Source organism: Schistocerca nitens, chromosome 6, assembly GCF_023898315.1.
Source record: "Schistocerca nitens isolate TAMUIC-IGC-003100 chromosome 6, iqSchNite1.1, whole genome shotgun sequence".
In the NCBI taxonomy this organism is placed as follows: domain Eukaryota; kingdom Metazoa; phylum Arthropoda; class Insecta; order Orthoptera; family Acrididae; genus Schistocerca; species Schistocerca nitens.
Genome location: NC_064619.1, coordinates 488,097,416 through 488,117,344, shown reverse-complemented (window position 1 = coordinate 488,117,344; position 19,929 = coordinate 488,097,416). Strand labels below are relative to the sequence as shown.

The window sequence follows — 19,929 nt, the reverse complement described above, 5'->3', positions numbered from 1 at the left end:
AATAGTTGGCAGTTCAAAAAAAGAAAAATGGTCATCAGTCCCCTAGAACTTAGAACTACTGAAACCTAACTAACCTGAGGACATCACACACTTCCATGCCCGAGGCAGGATTCGAACCTGCGACCGGAGCGGTCACGCGGTTCCAGATTGAAGCGCCTAGACCGCACGGCCACACCGGCCGGCCTCAAATCAAAGCACCGTTGCTGGTTTAGCCACAGTATATCAATATGAATGCATCAAAATATTTATGTAGGTAACATAAGGTGAAATTTAAAAATCTAAAATACTTACAATTTTACATGACTAGGAAAATAACAGAGGTGCCAATATTTAAAATTTAAAGTTACTAAATTTGCACCTTATTAATCACGAGTTGCGAAAAGTCAAAATTGAATATAAGGACCTTAGTCATAAGTAGTGAAATAGCAACAGCAATGCTGTGCATTTATGACAACATTCTAATGCATGTAGCATTTTACTCAATCAGCTTTGCAGGGTACAGTTGCATGTGTCACGGATGACACGTCAGGGAAGGAGGGAGGGCGGAGGGGGAGTGGAAAAATAGTGATACTGCGGTATTTAAGTGTTACACAACTATCGTATGGAAGATGAAAGCCAATAACTTTAGAGCTAAGAAGTTATTGCGGTGACGCGGCTAACATTGATACATGAAGTGTCTTGCTAATTTCGTAATGAAATTTAAATGTTGATCAAACACGCTGGGTGCATGTAGTTTTCACTAGAGGGGTGTGATGTGCGATTTCTGCTTCCTCACATCGCGGTCAATAAGCCCGTAGTCACGATGCCACTCAGCTATGCCGCCAGCAAGTGTGGAGAGCTTTCAAAGTTTTAGATCGATGTTTTACTTTCATTGTGAATTTTAACAAATTTTTTATTGCGTCGGTGTTAAGTGCATCTTCTAAACTACGGTTTGGGTTTAAATTAATTCTATTTCACTTTTTACATAATATCTGTTATTTTACTGCATTTTCATCTGCCCCTCTCCCGTACCTATCATGCGTGACGCGTGGGTCTGTACGATGCAAAGCGAGTTTCGTAAAATGGTAGACGCCACTGAAAGTTGTCACAAGCGCGCTACACTGCAGTTCCTTTTATTTAACAGGTTATGAGTGTTATGTTTTTAACAAATTTTTACTTTACAACACTCTTGATTAATCAGTTAAAAATTAATATTTTGAAATATCTGTGTTATCGACAGAAAAATATAACAACAATGGAAAGTTCTGGATCGAATAATACCTATATATATATAAGAGAAAGAGAACCTCTCACCTATTTGCAGACCCAAGTGTGGCGCATGTCAACACGTAACCGAAAACAGTATTCGTACTGTCTGTTGAGCGTTTGCTCTCTCCGTAGCAAATTTAGACACATTCGTACACACAACCACAGAGACAACTAAATCCACATCCTGTGACCAAGCAACAGTTGTCAGTCTCGCTGCGACTGTGGGAGTGTGCGTTTGGGTGCCGGTGTAGTTGTGTGTATCTGGATACTTCAGCTATAGAAAGGGCAACCGCTCGAAAGCTAGTGCAAACACTGTTTTCTACTGCGTATTTCTATGTGCCACAAAACAGGCCGCTGTACATGAATTGTTGCCTCTCCCTTATTTTACTTGTTCACGGAAATAGCGGTTATATAATTTTTTGCTTCAGTTTTGGATTTGAAGATACTCATTAAATACGATCAAAACAAAGTATCAAGTGAGACTAATTACAGCTGGGGCTGTTATAACACAGATATTAAAATATATATACAGATGCGACTTCGGTCGTGACAGTAAGTCACGTTATGACACAAACGCTAGTGAAGGCGTCAATAATTCGCTATTGCTAAATGTGTACAGTAAGTGGATGTACATCCTCACCTCCATTTCCTGCCTCTCTCTGCCCTCTCCTTATCATCCTGTCTCTGAGCATCTCCTCCTCCACGTCTCTCTGTCCATGCCTTCTTTCCACCTCCCTAAATTAATTTACGCTCCTCTCTCTGTCCATTTCCTTTTCCAGCCCTTTCTCTAACTTTGAGCCTTTATTATTGCTGCTGCGAAGGAAACCGTGATTGGAAAATAAAGTCACTTAACATGAATGGGTAAATCGATAGGGCTCATACAGGGAATGAGAGAGATATCTCCAGATGCTGGATGTCCGAAGATAGTAACTTTAGCGACATGCCGGCCGGAGTGGCCGAGCGGTTAAAGGCGCTACAGTCTGGAACCGCACGACCGCTACGGTCGCATGTTCGAATCCTGCCTCGGGCATGGATGTGTGTGATGTCCTTAGGTTAGTTCGGTTTAAGTAGTTCTAAATTCTAGGGGACTTATGACCACAGCAGTTGAGTCCCATAGTGCTCAGAGCCATTTGAACCATTTGAACCATTTGAACCATTTTTTCGACAACGTTTTGTATGGTTTTAATCTGTGACTGGAGAGAATTTCGATATTTCAGACCATTCCGATTCCATAGTACTGTTCTTTTCCCGAGGGCATGCAGCTTAACTGTATGATTAAATGATGATGGCGTCCTCTTGGGTAAAATATTCCGGAGGTAAAATAGTCCCCCATTCGGATCTCCGGGCGGGGACTACTCAAGAGGATGTCGTTATCAGGAGAAAGAAAACTGGCGTTATACGGATCGGAGCATGGAATGTCAGGTCCCTTAATCGGGCAGGTAGGTTAGAAAATTTGAAAAGGGAAATGGATAGGTTAAAGTTAGATATAGTGGGAATTAGTGAAGTTCGGTGGCAGGAGGAACAAGACTTCTGGTCAGGTGACTACAGGGTTATAAACACAAAGTCAAATAGGGGTAATGCAGGAGTAGGTTTAGTAATGAATAGGAAAATAGGAACGCGGGTAAGCTACTACAAACAGCTTAGTGAACGCATTATTGTGGTCAAGATAGATACGAAGCCCACACCTACTACAGTAGTACAAGTTTATATGCCAACTAGCTCTGCAGATGACGAAGAAATTGAAGAAATGTATGATGAAATAAAAGAAATTATTCAGATAGTGAAGGGAGACGAAAATTTAGTAGTCATGGGTGACTGGAATTCGAGTGTAGGAAAAGGGAGAGAAGGAAACGTTGTAGGTGAATATGGATTGGGGCTAAGAAATGAAAGATGAAGCCGCCTGGTAGAATTTTGCACAGAGCACAACTTAATCATAGCTAACACTTGGTTTAAGAATCATGATAGAAGGTTGTATACATGGAAGAACCCTGGAGATACTAAAAGGTATCAGATAGATTACATAATGGTAAGACAGAGATTTAGGAACCAGGTTTTAAATTGTAAGACATTTCCAGGGGCAGATGTGGACTCTGACCACAATCTATTGGTTATGACCTGTAGATTAAAACTGAAGAAACTGCAAAAAGGTGGGAATTTAAGGAGATGGGACCTGGATAAACTGAAAGAACCAGAGGTTATACAGAGTTTCAGGGAGAGCATAAGGGAACAATTGACAGGAATGGGGGAAAGAAATACAGAAGAAGAAGAATGGGTAGCTTTGAGGGATGAAGTAGTGAAGGCAGCAGAGGATCAAGTAGGTAAAAAGACGAGGGCTAGTAGAAATACTTGGGTAACTGAAGAAATATTGAATTTAATTGATGAAAGGAGAAAATATAAAAATGCAGTAAATGAAGCAGGCAAAAAAGAATACAAACGTCTCAAAAATGAGATCGACAGGAAGTGCAAAATGGCTAAGCAGGGATGGCTAGAGGACAAATGTAATGATGTAGAAGCTTATCTCACTAGGGGTAAGATAGATACTGCCTATAGGAAAATTAAAGAGACATTTGGAGAAAGGAGAACCACTTGCATGAATATCAAGAGCTTTGATGGGATCCCAGTTCTAAGCAAAGAAGGGAAAGCAGAAAGATGGAAGGAGTATATAGAGGGTCTATACAAGGGCGATGTACTTGACGACAATATTATGGAAATGGAAGAGGATGTAGATGAAGATGAAATGGGAGATACGATACTGCGTGAAGAGTTTGACAGAGCACTGAAAGACCTGAGTCGAAACAAGGCCCCCGGAGTAGACAACATTCCATTGGAACTACTGACGACCTTGGGAGAGCCAGTCCTGACAAAACTCTACCATCTGGTGAGCAAGATGTATGAAACAGGCGAAATACCCTCAGACTTCAAGAAGTATATAATAATTCCAATCCCAAAGAAAGCAGGTGTTGACAGATGTGAGAATTACAGAACAAACGGTTTAATAAGCCACAGCTGCAAAATACTGACACGAATTCTTTACAGACGAATGGAAAAACTAGTAGAAGCCGACCTCGGGGAAGATCAGTTTGGATTCCGTAGAAACACTAGAACATGTGAGGCAATACTGACCTTACGACTTATCTTAGAAGAAAGATTAAGGAAAGGCAAACCTACGCTTCTAGCATTTGTAGACTTAGAGAAAGCTTTTGACAATGTTGACTGGAATACTCTCTTTCAAATTCTAAAGGTGGCAGGGGTAAAATACAGGGAGCGAAAGGCTATTTACAATTTGTACAGAAACCAGATGGCAGTTATAAGAGTCGAGGGACATGAAAGGGAAGCAGTGGTTGGGAAGGGAGTGAGACAGGTTTGTAGCCTCTCCCCGATGTTATTCAATCTGTATATTGAGCAAGCATTAAAGTAAACAAAAGAAAAATTCGGAGTAGGTATTAAAATCCATGGAGAAGAAATAAAAACTTTGAGGTTCGCCGATGACATTGTAATTCTGTCAGAGACAGCAAAGGACTTGGAAAAGCAGTTGAACGGAATGGATGGTGTCTTGAAGGGAGGATATAAGATGAACATTAACAAAAGCAAAACGAGGATAATGGAATGTAGTCGAATTAAGTCGGGTGATGTTGAGGGTATTAGATTAGGAAATGAGACACTTAAAGTAGTAAATGAGTTTTGCTATTTGGGGAGCAAAATAATTGATGACGGTCGAAGTAGAGAGGATATAAAATGTAGACTGGCAATGGCAAGGAAAGCGTTTCTGAAGAAGAGAAATTTGTTAACATCGAGTATAAATTTAAGTGTCAGGAAGTCATTTCTGAAAGTATTTGTATGGAGTGTAGCCATGTATGGAAGTGAAACATGGACGATAAATAGTTTGGACAAGAAGAGAATAGAAGCTTTCGAAATGTGGTGCTACAGAAGAATGCTGAAGATTAGATGGGTAGATCACATAACTAATGAGGAGGTACTGAATAGGATTGGGGAGAAGAGGAGTTTGTGGCACAACTTGACCAGAAGAAGGGATCGGTTGGTAGGACATGTTCTGAGGCATGACGGGCTCACCAATTTAGTATTGGAGGGCAGCGTGGAGAGTAAAAATCGTAGGTTCCAAGCGAATAAGCCATAAATACAAGTTTCCTGATTTCTGTAACATCGACTGCGAGAAATAAAAGGAACAGCACACTGTTTTGTATACACGTTTTATTTGACATTATGCAGGGTGAGTCAGTAACTACTGCCACCGAGAATAACACCGAAAGCATGATATGAGCTGAAACGTTTGTGGGACGAAAGTTGTATTGGACAAAGGGGGCCATAATATGACGTTGGTTTTTTGATGCTAGGTGGGGTCACTTCAGGTATATGAGGGACAAATTCGTTTTTTTAAATGGGATGCTATAGTTTGGTATTTATTTTTTGATAGCGGCTGTCGAGACGAATCCAATGATGTGCAACAGCTGGGTCTTTGAAGGACAACGAAGGTCACAATGGTGGCATGAACGTCCATTTACAAAAGGTGTTCAAAGTGATGACCACTGGTATCAATGCAGTGCTGCAATCTCCTTATCATGGAGTGAGTGGTATTCCTTATCACATCGGTACTTAGCGAAGCGCATGCTGTGACAATTCACTCTCGCATATCTTCAGGTGTAGTTGGAACGTCTTTGTAAACAATGTCTTTGAGAATCCACACAAGAAACAGTCCACAGGCGTCAAGTCTGCAAACGAGTTGGCCACGACACATCTCCTCCGCGTCCAATGAAAAGATTTGGGAATTGCCTCCGCAACTCATATCTAGCCATCAGCGAATATTGTGCCGTACGCCCATCGTGTTGATACCACGCAGATTCTGCTCCTTGTTCCTAAAGCTATTTCGTCCAGTAACAGACCTAATGTTTCTTGCAGGAATGTGGCATACTTCCTACCATTAAGATTTCCTTTGATGAAATAGGGGCCTATAATTCTGTCCTCCAGAACCCCACATTCACGGACCACGGTTTTTGGAGTGCAACTTGCCGCAGCCAACATGGATTTTCAGTTGCCCAATAATGCATCTTATGCAAATCAACATTTCTATGGTTCATGAATGTAGCCTCGTCAGTAAATAAAATCAGATTAATAGATGTATCATCCCTCTGAATCTGAAGTTGAGCCAATCGGCAGAATTCAATGCGACGCGTACAATCCGTACCAGTTAATTCTTGGTGGAGACTGATGTAGTAAGGACGATATTTATGGCAACGCAGAACACGGACAACACTACTCTGGCCCATGCCAGCTTCCCATACGATTTGACGCGAACTAACAAAAGGAACCACAGTGGTAAGAGTACCAATTTCCGTTTCCTTGGTAGCGACTTTCGTTTGCCGGATATGTTTCCGATGCCTTAAAGATCCAGTTGTACTTAATTTATCAACACATATTTAAATGTACGACGTGTAGGGTGAGTACGCTGAGGATATCTTTCAGCGTATAAGCCTCTAGTTCTCACTGAATTTCGTTGGCATTGTCATAAATGATAAACTTGTTCTTCGAAGGAATACATCATTCACATTCGCTTGATTCGACGATACTAATCTTACCATTGCCATTAGTGTTGTATTGCGAAACCATCTAATGGTGTTTACATGTCAATGTTCAAAATGTGTATGAATTCCTAAGGGACCAAACTGGTGAGGTCAGCGGTCCCTAGACTTACACACTAGTGAAATTAAGTTAAATTAACTTATGCTAAGAACAACACACACACACACACACACACACACACACACACACACACACACACACACACACCCATGACCAATGGCGAACTCGAACCTTCGGCAGGAGGGGTACCGCAATCCGTGACATGGCGCCCTAAACCGCGCGGCCACTCACCGCGGCCACATGTCAATGGCAACGTTATATATTTACTATTTGCATGATATAAGAGAGCAAATTGTCAGAGTATGTGATTCGATAAGTACCGAAGTGTTATGGAATACCACTCACTCCAAGATACGAAGATTGCAGCACTGCAAAGATATCAATGGTCATCACCTCGAACACATTCTGTAAATGGACGTTCATGCCACTTTTGTGACCTTCGTTGACCTTCAAACACCTTACTGTTCCACATCACTGGATTCGTCTCGATAGCCGCTGTCAGAAAATAAGTACCGAACTATAGAATCCCATTTCAAAAACAAAGTTGACCTTCAAATCTCCGACGCGACCCCACCTAGCAACAAAAAACCAACATATTTTGGCCCCGTCGTCCCATGCAACATTTGTCCCACAAATGTTTCAGCTACTATCATACTTTCGGAGATATTATAGGTGGCAATAGCTAGTGACTCACCCTGTGTATGTAAGTGCCTTTAGTTGGAAGTGTTTCCAAGAAAGAAAACTCAACCAAATTTTCACAGCATGGCAATGAGCATAATTTATTTTCATGCAGTTGATATTAATACTAAACCAACACAGATTTTCTAAAAAAAATATGTTCTGCATGTCAGGCCAAACTTTTAGTAGAATGTTGGGTAGAGATTTTAGGCGAATCGGTGATGCACTTATTGAAATCTTTCTAACGACATTTCATATCAAAACAATTTGAACGACTGGAGGTACGACGTTCATATTCAAAGGACATCTGCATTAGCACGTACTGTAGAAATGGTTAGAATTTCAGTCTTCTCGTTTCAGCATGTGTCCTGTTGCCTAGTAGGACCGCCATGGGCCTTGATAACTTCTTCCAACTGTGATGGCATCCTGTGATGCAACATGTGGTAGTGCATTGTCATGCTGAAAAAAAAATGCGTCTGGGGTATTGTGTAGAGAGAGTATGGCTACAGGTTGCAGGATGACATTCACGTATGTCACACTGATCGCTGTGTCCTGGATACGCACCAAGTGTGATTTGTGGATGTAACCAACAGCACCCTACACTATATGGCACCCAGCTGTGGTATGACTTTTGCCAATACAGTCACTGCAATGCCGCTGCCCCTGTCTGCAGCGAACCAAAATGCGGCTATCATTATCAGACAAACAAACCCTGGCACTCGCAGATAAGGACGACTTGCAAGTAGTCCTTGACGTAATAAACTGCGACGGACTGTCACCCATGATAGTTTACGATGTGTTACACTGTTCCGCTGTTACGCCAGAGGCGAGGAGGACGCAGACCTATCCTGCAATACCATTTTGATGAGGTGTCGGTCTTCTCGGGGGCTGGTCTGGATGATACGACCAGACACATCGTTGTGATCCACAGGCTTCCGCCAACCATTCTCTACAAACCCGTTGCACCGGTGAAACATTTCGTCCCACGCGCGCAGTAATTTCCGGGATGGATGCATCACATTCTCTCGTATCTGTAATGCGTCTTCTTTCAAACTCACTGATATGACGGAACATTTCGCACATACGTCTGCGAGGCATTCTGCACTTCTGCTCAAGTCACAGGATGCATTGCCTTCGGTTTTTAGCGACAACGAGAGCCGCAGGCACGTTTTACCGGTAGGTGGAGTTGCGCCGCGATATTGATCTTGAACGCGCGGGCCGATTCATGGTTCAAACAATAAGCCTTTCTGCAGAACATACTAATGTACGTATCCCGTAAATAAGAACGTCCTGTCTCTAGTCGTTTTTGGTGCTCTGTTTTTTTTCTGAACATTAGTATATATTTGAAAAATATGTAGTCTATTGGTGTCCGAATGTTTATTAATGTATAAATTTAACTTTTTGAAATTATTTCTAGCAACGTAACCTTGTTGAAAACTATGTAGCGTATTGACTTCTAAACGTCTATCGATGTATAAAGTTTACATCATTGACTAAAACGTAGCTATATGAATCCTTATTAGAGTATTGTGTAAAAAATATGATGTAGAATTGTCAGGAACTTTTCGAAAGTTTTTGTAACAACTTTAAGCTACGACTTGCCTTTGTACAGGGTGTTTCAGAAGTGATTGTCAGTATTGAGGGATATGACAAGAATGGTCATTCGAAACAAAAAATGTGAAGTAAACATAGGCCCTAAAACACGTACCTTAAGAGCTGTGAGCAATTCATGGTTTTCTTTACTGCGATACAAACCTCTTCTACTGCAAATTCTTTGCTTTCCGTATTTTGGGATGTTGTAGTATGGACCAAAACACGAAAAAGTGTCCAGTAAACATGTGCTCTACAATGCATACCTTAAAATTTATTAACATGTGTTCAATAGAAGATACGTGAAACTTTCTGGCAGATTAAAACTGTGTGCCCGACCGAGACTCGAACTCGGGACCTTTGCCTTTCGCGGGCAAGTGCTCTACCACCTTTTTTTCCGTTATTGATCGTTGTGTTTGGTCGTTGCGGACGTCGCAAGACATCCTGATCAAGTTCGGTGGTTGATCCTTCCACTCAGTTTTTTATTACAGAGGCCAACCGGCTCTCTAAGCGAACACGCTGAGCTACCGTGCCGGCGTTCACTTTGTTCGCTTTTGTTCGTTGCATCTGCTCGGGGCGGACGTCGTAAGACATCCATTTAAGTTCGTTGTTGATCGATTATCTCAGTTTTTTTATTACAGAGGACTGCTAACCCTCTGACGGAGCACGCTACCGTGCCGGCAGCTTTACTTCTGCCAGTATCTCGGCTCCTACCTTCCAAACTTCACAGAAGTTCTCCTCGCAGGAGTGATAGTTCTGCAAGTTTCGCAGGAGTGATTATGTAAAGTTTGGAAGGTAGGAGACGTTGTACTGGCAGAAGTGGAGCTGTGAGGAAGGGCCGTGAGTCGTGCTTGGGTAGCTCAGTTGGTCACAGTCCGGCTTTCGCCGCAGTGCAGTGCGGACGTGTTGTTGTTTCTGTTGTGGACTGGCAAGACAGCCAATCCACTACGAGGAAGCCGAAAGGCATGCGTTAATACGGCGATCGTGCGAACCATCTTTGTGCGCAAGCACAGCACCGATCCCGAAATCCGATGCATCCACCATCAAAAAAAGGGGTTTCTGGGGATCGAATGGCGTAAGGCAAGTCTGGTTCACTGATAGGACCTGATTGACTACAGACAAGTGAAGCAACTGAAACAAATCTAAACCAAACAAGTTCACTGCAGAAGAAGAACGAAGGACGTACAATGACACAAGTTTTGTTTATCGTTTGTATGTTGCAAGAAGGCTGCACTGTCCTAACACAGGGATTGCTTGTCCTGAATAACTACTGAGCTTAACATTTGCGGCACGCAACGGATGTGTGCCCAGCTGTTTGTACGTGTCGTGATTGATCAGTGAAACTACAGCTCCGGTATCGAGCTGGAATTGTATCACTTTGCCATTAATGTCCAAGTCTACAAACAGTTTATTGTCCTGCTGACGAAAAGAGCGACTGTCTCGTGCAACGTGAACTGACACTGGTACAGAATCACTTGCGACTTGACGGGATTTCCGGCGATGTCGACACACACTATTTGTGGGACGAACACAGGCACTGTTAGAGAGAGTCGCACTGGGCGGAGTGGCATGAACTACATGAATTTCCATGGGCGAAGGTTCACGAGCCTGAGTATTCTGGGTTCGACTCCGATTCCGGCGCGAAGCAAAGGGCCTGGAATGGTTGTGAGTGTCCGATCTGAGCTTTTTCTGGCAAACGCTTTGAACATGGCCTTTTTTATTACAGAAAAAGCAAATAGGCTGGCGTGACGGGCAATTCTCACGCGAATGTCTAGTAGCACACCGCGGGCATGATTTTAGCACTGCATGTGCTTGCTTGCGCGGAAGCTGCGTGGACAGGCGCGAGGGCTGTTTACTGTTCCGTGCAGCGCGTCCGGCGGGCCGGTTAATGTGACACACGGCTGGCGAAGTTTCAAATGATTCCTGAGCAAAGTCAAGTGTGTCCTGCCGATCCAATATGTCCATCACTTGTTGAAGGGAGGGATTGACTAGTTTTAAAATCTGTTTCCTTATACGAACATCAGAAACGTTCTGTGCAATTGCATCACGTACCATAGTATCTGAATAAGGGAGTCCACATTGACACTCAAAACCACAATCCCTAGGAAGGCCTTGCAAAGTTGCAACCCACTCCTGATTATTCTGTCCGGCCGTACGTTTTGTACGAAAGAACGTATACCGTTTGGCAACTACATTGACTGATTCTTTGAAATATGTATCTAATGCAGACAAAATTTCTTCGTAGGACAGCATTGCTACGTCGCGTCGGGGAAATAATTTCACTATCACACGGTAGGTGGACACTCCGACACAAGAAAGCAAAAAAGACTGCCGCTCATTACCTTGAATTCTGTAGGCGGCGAGATGGAATCCAAATTGGCGTGACCACTCCGTCCAGCTTTCCAGTGCCGCATCAAAAGGACGAAAAGGTGGTGCAACTGCGTGTTGTGGCTGCAGGAGCGGTGGAGCGGCGGCTGCCGCATCGTTTTGCATCGCACGTTGACCCTGGACGAGCTGCGTCTGCTGATTCTGCAAGCGATAAAATTCGGACAGTACATCTGGAGATTGTGGCGAAGCCATGACACAAGTAAATCAATACGAACGCAAAATTCTCGTCGCCAATCCTCGGCGCCAAACTGTTGTGACTTGGCAAGACAGCCAAGTCACTATGAGAGGAAGCCGAAAGGCACACGTTTAAACTCATGCAGGCTGGCGTGAGGTCTGGAACAGGTAAAGTAATTGAGACAAGCAAATAAAGTACGAAGCTGCTGGAATACTTAACTTTAATCCATAAGTGGTGACATAGCTCTTGACGGTACATGCATCACAAGGTAAATAGCAAATGATAATGGCGCCTTGCTAGGTCGTAGCAAAGGACGTAGCTGAAGGCTATGCTAACTATCGTCTCGGCAAATGAGAGCGTAATTTGTCAGTGAACCATCGCTAGCAAAGTCGGCTGTACAACTGGGGCGAGTGCTAGAAAGTCTCTCTAGACCTGCCGTGTGGCGGCGCTCGGTCTGCAATCACTGATAGTGGCGACACGCGGGTCCGACTTATACTAGCGGACCGCGGCCGATTTAAAGGCTACCACCTAGCAAGTGTGGTGTCTGGCGGTGACACCACAGTTTCCGCCCGCGGAGCGCACGCGCGCTCGCTGTTGTTTACATTTCAGCGGCCGTCACTTACGTGTCGCTTACGTGCATTAGAACCATGGCCAACCGTTTTCGGAAATCAGCATTACGATTCAACTTCTGCAACGACTACGCACGACCAAAGGCCTTGGAAGTGGAACGCTTCCTACGCGTCGTTGCTAAGATCCCAGTTTCCGACATCTTGGGCATCCATTTGTCCATATTAAGCAGTACAGTGTATGTCAAAGTCGTCAATGACGCGACATGTGAAACAATACTTTGTGACACCAAACACAGACTACGCTTTTCCCACGCCGACGGCAGTGTCGGTGCGGTCACTGTCGACCAAGCAGGCTAAGGAATGCGCACCATACAAGTTTTCGAACTCCCGTTCGAGCTCCCGGCGGAAGACGTTACCGCAGCTTTCCGCCCCTATGGCACTGTACATGGCCACAATGCCGAACGCTGGGCGCAGTTCCAAACGTACCCTGTTCTTAACGGTGTACGACAGATCACCATCGATCTCCATCGCCACGTGCCATCTTACCTGCAAATTAGTGGGTGCCGCGCGTTTGTCATATACGACGGCCAACCCAAGACCTGTTCCGGGTGCGGCAAAGAAGGCCACCTCAGATCTGAGTGTCTTCAGCGACGAATCACCCAACTGCCAGCCGCTACCGTGGCACCTCCGGCTCCGACGACGGTTTTACCGATCACCTACGCATCGGCGCTCTCTTCCCCTCCCACCGGCCGCCGCCCGTCGGACCATGTACCGGTGACCCTTCCAGCTGCTAGGGATAGCGCCGGGGCCGACACGTCGCGCTCACAGCCTGAAGCTACTCCGGCGCCACTACCAACAGCGACGATTTCCGACCCCCACCCGCCCGATCCTATGGACGCCCCTTCATTTGACGTTCCCGCGACGGCCTTCCTCCCAGAGCCACGCGACTCCCTTCCATCATCCGATACAGAGGGACGAACCTGCAAACAACGTTGACCTAAGAGGCGCAAGAGGAGACGCTGTACGCTCTCGGAACGAGACGGATCACCTCCCCCTGACGCTCCAGAGGACGTCCTATCCTACGAGGCCTCGGAGAACCTGCATGACGATACGAATGACGACAATATTACGTCGACTGTGGCTGTATCGGTGACTACTCTACTGGCTCGCCCAGGTGCTCCTGAACCAATGGACTCTACCATTGCGACTGCCGCCGAGACATTCTCCGCCCCTACGACCGAAGTGGAACGTACGACCATCACAACGACAGCGCCTTCAATGGCGTGGTGTGAGGACGTTGATTAAGACACGGACCACACACTGGGGACAGAGTTACCCCAGACGGAAGCATCGTTACGCCGCTGATATCGCCGTCAGGTGGCCGTTGTCTCGCCCCTCTTCATCCTCCGGCGGTGGAGTTCCCCTCCACGGCGGGGTACGGCTCCAAAGCTACCGAGTAGCGACGATCAACACTAACACCATTCGCTCACGCGTGAAACTTCAACTGCGGCGAGAGATGATATGGGCGTCGGACGTCGACATCGCACTACTACAAGAAGTACACTTGGTCACACTTCCAGACGTCGCGGGATATAACACTTATCCTTCTCCTGGTGACCACCTGGGACGCGGCGTAGCCATCTACGCCCGAGAAGGCATTCCAGTGGCCGATATCACATACCTTCCATCTGCCAGGGGCATGGCCGTCACCGTCATGGGGACGCGTATTGTCAACATTTACGCTCCGTCAGGCTCCACCCGCGGACGCGACCGGGAACTCTCCTATTCAAAAGAAATCGCTCCTTTATTTCTTGGACTCTGCGACCATTACTTGCTCGGGGGTGATTTTAACTGTGTCTTGCACCCTAAAGATCAAGTGCCCCATTACAACACCTGTTAAGAACTGCGTCTTGTCGTCCGAGAACTTTTGCTCCGCGACACTTGGGAAGTTCGGCACGGCGACGCGCCTGGACATACTTACCAGATGAGTCACTCCGCGAGCCGCCTTGTTAGGATTTACGTCTCTCGGGAACTCTCACCTGCAGTCCAAGGTGCAGAACTTTGGTGCCGACCGCGGTGGCCGTGCGGTTCTGGCGCTGCAGTCCGGAACCGCGGGACTGCTACGGTCGCAGGTTCGAATCCTGCCTCGGGCATGGGTGTGTGTGATGTCCTTAGGTTAGTTAGGTTTAAGTAGTTCTAAGTTTTAGGGGACTTATGACCTAAGATGTTGAGTCCCATAGTGCTCAGAGCCATTTGAACCATTTAAGAACTTTGGCCCTTGTCCTTTTCGGACCACTGTGCCTACATTTGCATCTTTCTCCTCCCCCAGCAAGTGGTCTGGCGTAGTCGTGCACCGTGGAAGCTAAACACCTCCCATCTTCATAATCCCGAATGTCTTCAACGTGTTACCGAGACATGGGCAACCTGTGAAAGTCGCTTACCTAAGTACTGCACGGCCGTGACCTGGTGGCTAGAATGTGCCAAACCTGCCATTCGACGCACCTTGATTCAGTATGGCAAGGAAGTTGCTACGTGGCGCCGGTACACTACCGGCTATTTCTACGCCGTTCTCCGCCACCTGGACGCCCAGCCGTCCACCCCGGACACCCAGAGGGAACGCAGCAGGATTAAGGCGCAGATTGTAGCGTTGACACGCCGTAGACTGCAGGGGGCTATGATGCGAACCCGATGTCAAGATCCGGCGGAACAAGAACATCCCACCACGCATCATATCGCCTCCGATAGGAAACATCGACGACAACGACTCATCACCGAGATGAACACTGTCGCGGCCAGCACGTCACTTGCCAGGCCGAAATCGTCGGTGCCTTTGTCGAACACTACCGCACAATAAACCAGGAGGAGACTACCAACAACCACGCTGAGGAGTCTGTGTTACCACACGTAACTCGCACCCTCACCAGCGACTAAGCGGACGAGCTGACGGAGCTAGTTACGCGTGACGAAGTCAATGATGCAATCAACAAAGGGGCTCTGAATAAGTCACCTCGTGTCGACGGATTGCCGATAGAATTTTATCGCGCTTTCCTCACAGTAATAGCGTCACGGTGGACGACGATGTTTCATGAACTGATGGCGATGGGGAACGCCGTACCGCCGTCCTTTGTCACGGGAATTATTATACCTATCCACAAACCGACCCGAGGTATGACGACATCACATTACTGTCCCCTGACTCTGCTTAACGCAGACTATAAAATTTGTACACGCCTACTGGCAACGCGATGCCGCAAGATCCTGCCTAGCATTCTATCCCCGGAACAGACAACTCCGGGCGGCTCAGTTAATATACAAACGGCCACAGGAGAATGTCGCGATTTAATTGCACTGGCAGCGGCGTGCAGACTCCGCGCCGCGGTGGTTGCCATTGATTTTGACAGCGCATTCGATAAAGTGCGGCATCTTTTTCTGTTCTCAGTGATGAATCGCATGGGTTTTCCACCAGCCAATATCGACGTCATCCGGCGCCTGTACGGCTCCGGTGAATCGTTGATTCAGGTCAACGGCCGTGCGGCGGGACCAGTGGTGATCCGGCGTTCCATACGGCAAGGCTGCCATTATCGACCCTACTCGCTGCCATAAACCTGGAGCCACTCATCGGGAGTCTGACGAGCCACCTTTCTGGTCTCACTTTGCGACAGCACCGTTTTCGATGTCGTGCGTATGCCGACGACCTCCTCCTCTTGATCCGCTCGCGGAGTGAAACACAAACGGTACTTGATTTGATATCAACGTACGGAACTGCAGTGGGCAGTAACATAGATGTGGCTAAATCCGCGGCGATGTCCACTGGACGCGGCCTCTCACACGACGACTTAACACGTCTCCCGTGTGTACAAAAAATTCTATACCTTGGTATCATTTTCACCTCCACCGTGCGCCGCTCCGCTGCCATCAATTTTCGGCGTACACTCCAAACTATCCGGACGACCGTGCGACAAAATCTTCTCCGCCGACTCGATTCTTTACAACGTGTCCAATACCTCAGTCAACATGTGGCCTCCAGAATGGTCCACATCGCACAGGTCCTCCCATTGCCATCAACTATTGGACGCAGCCTCCAGGCTGCCTTCGGATACTTTCTTACGGCCGGTACGCCCTTTAAGGTCCACTACGACACGCTCACCCTTCCCCCGCGAGCGGGAGGCCTCGGCCTCGTCAATGTGCGACTCCGAGCGGCGTCCTTGTACTGTCCACTATGCACAAGCAGTGGCATGGGGGCCCCTCGTTTACACGCAGCTTGCTGGAAATTTTTGTGCCTGCGACCATAACACCACCAATACCAGGCGGACACATCAAGCACCACCTGACGCACATTTCTGATTTCATCGTCGACTTCAGTTATACTCACACACACCTACCGTCCACGCGTTATCCTCGACCTAAAGATTTTTACACCCCACTGCTACGTTCCATATCCAGCAACAATATCGAACTCAGACATCCGTCCAAGGGGTGGCCCACGATTTGGCGTCATATCCAGTAGCCTTTTCTTCCCTCCAACGTCCGGGAAACGGTACAAAGTCGCAAATGGAAAATTCGCCACAAATCAACGTCTTCACGCCCTCGGACTAACGGACTCACCACTTTGTTCCATTTCCCAACTCATGGATGACGATGTCCATCAACTGATTTGTGCTGTCACTAGTGACGTCTGGAAACTTGCTCGACAGCTCGTTGTCTGTTACCTCCGCATTCCGCCGGACTTGACTGACCCATGGACTTTTCTCCATTCATAGGATACTTATTTCCCCGCCACCAAAAATCATGCGATTGTATGACTCAAAGGATGGACGATCACCTACATGTATAATAATGGCAACAAATCACGCTGGCCGGAGTGGCCGTGCGGTTCTAGGTGCTACAGTCTGGAGCCGAGCGACCGCTACGGTCGCAGGTTAGAATCCTGCCTCTGGCATGGATGTGTGTGATGTCCTTAGGTTAGTTACGTTTAATTAGTTCCAAGTTCTAGGCGACTGATGACCTCAGAAGTTGTGTCACATAGTGCTCAGAGCCATTTGAACAGTTTTTGACACATCACGCCTTGATTTCTGGCAGTACTTACAAACCGCCCACAATGAAGTCGAGCACCGACCGCGCTACCGCGCCTTCTTCGCCAATTACCTACATGCGATCTTTACGTCACCCCCGCTCAGTTGCATGTTGCCACACGCCGACAGCACTCCAGCCCCCTCCTGCTGACATCTGAGACTCCCCGCGCCAATGTCTATATTGTAACCCACAGTGGCACACTCACATGGACACGCGCCGTCTTTCTTTTATGCACTATACAGAACACACTGGTTTTTCCCCCACTCCACTGTATATTGCTTCACACCTCTTAGCTTACATCAGTATTATTATTCTTTTTATCCTACATCTTGTTAATAAAAAAAATTGCTCGCCTTGTACGAGTGTAATGTGTCGTGCTATTTCCGCCGGAAGGATGGCATTTCTGTTGTATCTAAGCTTATACCAATAAAGATATTTTGTTCATTTACCCTGTTCATCGTTAAAAAAAACAACCAAAAAGCTGCTTTGAGGGAGTGATTCAGCGATGAGAGGGGGGGGGGGGGGGGCATCGCGGCGAGGCCTCGGGTTCCGACGACCCCTGCCCGCCTTGTCTTCACCTACCCATAATTGACAACTCTTAAAAAAAAAAAAAAAGTGTGGAGGACTTTCCCGCGAAAGGCAAAGGTCCCGAGTTCGGGTCTCGGTCCGGCATACAATTTTAATCCGCCAGTAAGTTTCATATCAGCGTCCACTCCGCAGCTCAGTGAAAATCACATTCTAGAAGAGATGTGTTTCAAAGTAGCGGAGACGAGCAAGTGCTCATAGCTCTTAAGGTATGCGTTTTAGGGACCATGTTTAACTCATTTTTTTTTGTTTCGAGTGATGATTCCTGTCATATTCCTCAACATTGACTATCACTTCTGAAACACCCTCTGTATGTAGTATCATTTCTTATTGTGTTGCACATTACGTGCGCGGAATAACGCTAACTGCTGGCTTCTCCCGCAGCCGTCCATCCGCGTGCGCTTCTCCATGCGGTCGGAGCGCCAGTGCCACGCGGCAGACGGCGGAGCCGGCAGCTGCCCCGGCTCGCCCACGCGACCGCCCCCGACGCCGGCCTCCGCCGCCGCCGCCCCCAAGACGCCGGCGCCGCAGCACCAGGCCGTCTCCTCGCTGCACGTGCTGCGCGCGCGGCGCGGCGTCGTGCGCATGCTGATCGCCGTCGTGGTGACGTTCGCCGCGTGCAACCTGCCGCTGCACGCGCGCAAGATGTGGCAGCTGTCGGCGTCGTCGTCGTACGACGGCCAGTCGGCGTTCAGCGCCGTCTTCACGCCACTCACCTTCCTGGCGACGTACCTGAACGCGGCCATCGACCCGCTGCTGTACGCCTTCATGTCGCGCAACTTCCGGCGCGGCGCGCGCGAGCTGCTGTGCGGCGGCTCGGCGGGGTCCGGTGCGCGCCGCCGCCTGCGCTCGCTGTCGCTGCTGCAGCGGCGCGGCTCCTCCCGCTCCACGGCCAACTCCAGCCTCACCAACAGCAGCTGACAGCAGCGCCAGTCGCGCCAGTCGCGGCTGTCCGCCAAGCAGCAGCAGCAGCAGCAGCAGCAGCAGGAGGAGAAGCCGGCTGGCCCCGAGCCCGCCGTCTGCCACTACGACTGACCGCCGGCCGCGCCCAGGCGGGGACCGCCGGCGGGGGCGGCGCCGCACCTGCGCCAGGGGGCCGACGCGGCCGACGCGCATCGCGTCCTCCTCTGCACTGACCTCTGAGACTCGCACCTTACGTGCCACTCACACCCCGCAGGCACCTTCATCCGTCGACAAACATTGCACTTCGTATTAGTCTCCGTGCTCTTTGTGGCTGTTGTCTGAATCGTTAAGTCGTCAGCACACGGACCGTGCTGTCGAACGATAACGTTGAGCGTGTCAAGTTCAGCGTGCTGCTGAACACTTAGGAACGATGCGACTTGTGCATACGGTACGTGAACCCCAACGTGGTATACGCGATCGCAACGCACTCCAGCGGCAGTTGTGAGATGTTTCTAGTTTGTAAATCACACTGTTTACTCCACAGGCTGCGTAAAATGCCCACGTTAGGTCTATCAAAAGGCACATTTCCTCCATTGTTCATATCCTAGTCACGTTGTTTTATATGTAATATAAACATATAAAAACTTCTATATCGATGTACATGTTGTAAGACAAAAATGAAAGTACCATGTCCAGTTAATAAGAACACAAGCTCCATTACAAACAGTGGGACACAAATTTGCTATACTTCTCCACATAAGATAAACACTATTTTATCTTCCCCACATTTTAGTAAAACCCTAAAGTCATTCTTACTTGATCACTGTTCCTACCCAGTAGCTGAAATTTTACAACATGTAAATCACGAAACTCTAAATAAAAAGGAACAAAATATCTTTATGCAAGTAGCGCAAGCTGTCCTGTAGACTAAGCCAATAGAACAAACTCACTCATCAAAAAAAGGTGAACTTATATTTACAGAATATCAAAAATTATAGTATATACTTACATTAAACTAACAATAAAGCATCACAACCTGTTATATACGCGAATATTATGAAAAAA

The 19,929-nt window shown here is 47.3% G+C and overlaps 1 protein-coding gene across 1 annotated transcript in view; it reads left to right on the top strand.

Moving 5' to 3' along the window:
• Positions 1-18,882, top strand: part of LOC126263421 (trissin receptor-like) — a 29,116-nt gene extending 10,234 nt beyond the window's left edge. The window contains exon 2 of the mRNA XM_049960514.1: positions 18,478-18,882. Coding sequence (XP_049816471.1) covers positions 18,478-18,882 — 405 coding nt within the window. The remainder of the gene's footprint in view (positions 1-18,477) is intronic.
• The last annotated feature ends 1,047 nt before the right edge of the window (positions 18,883-19,929 follow it).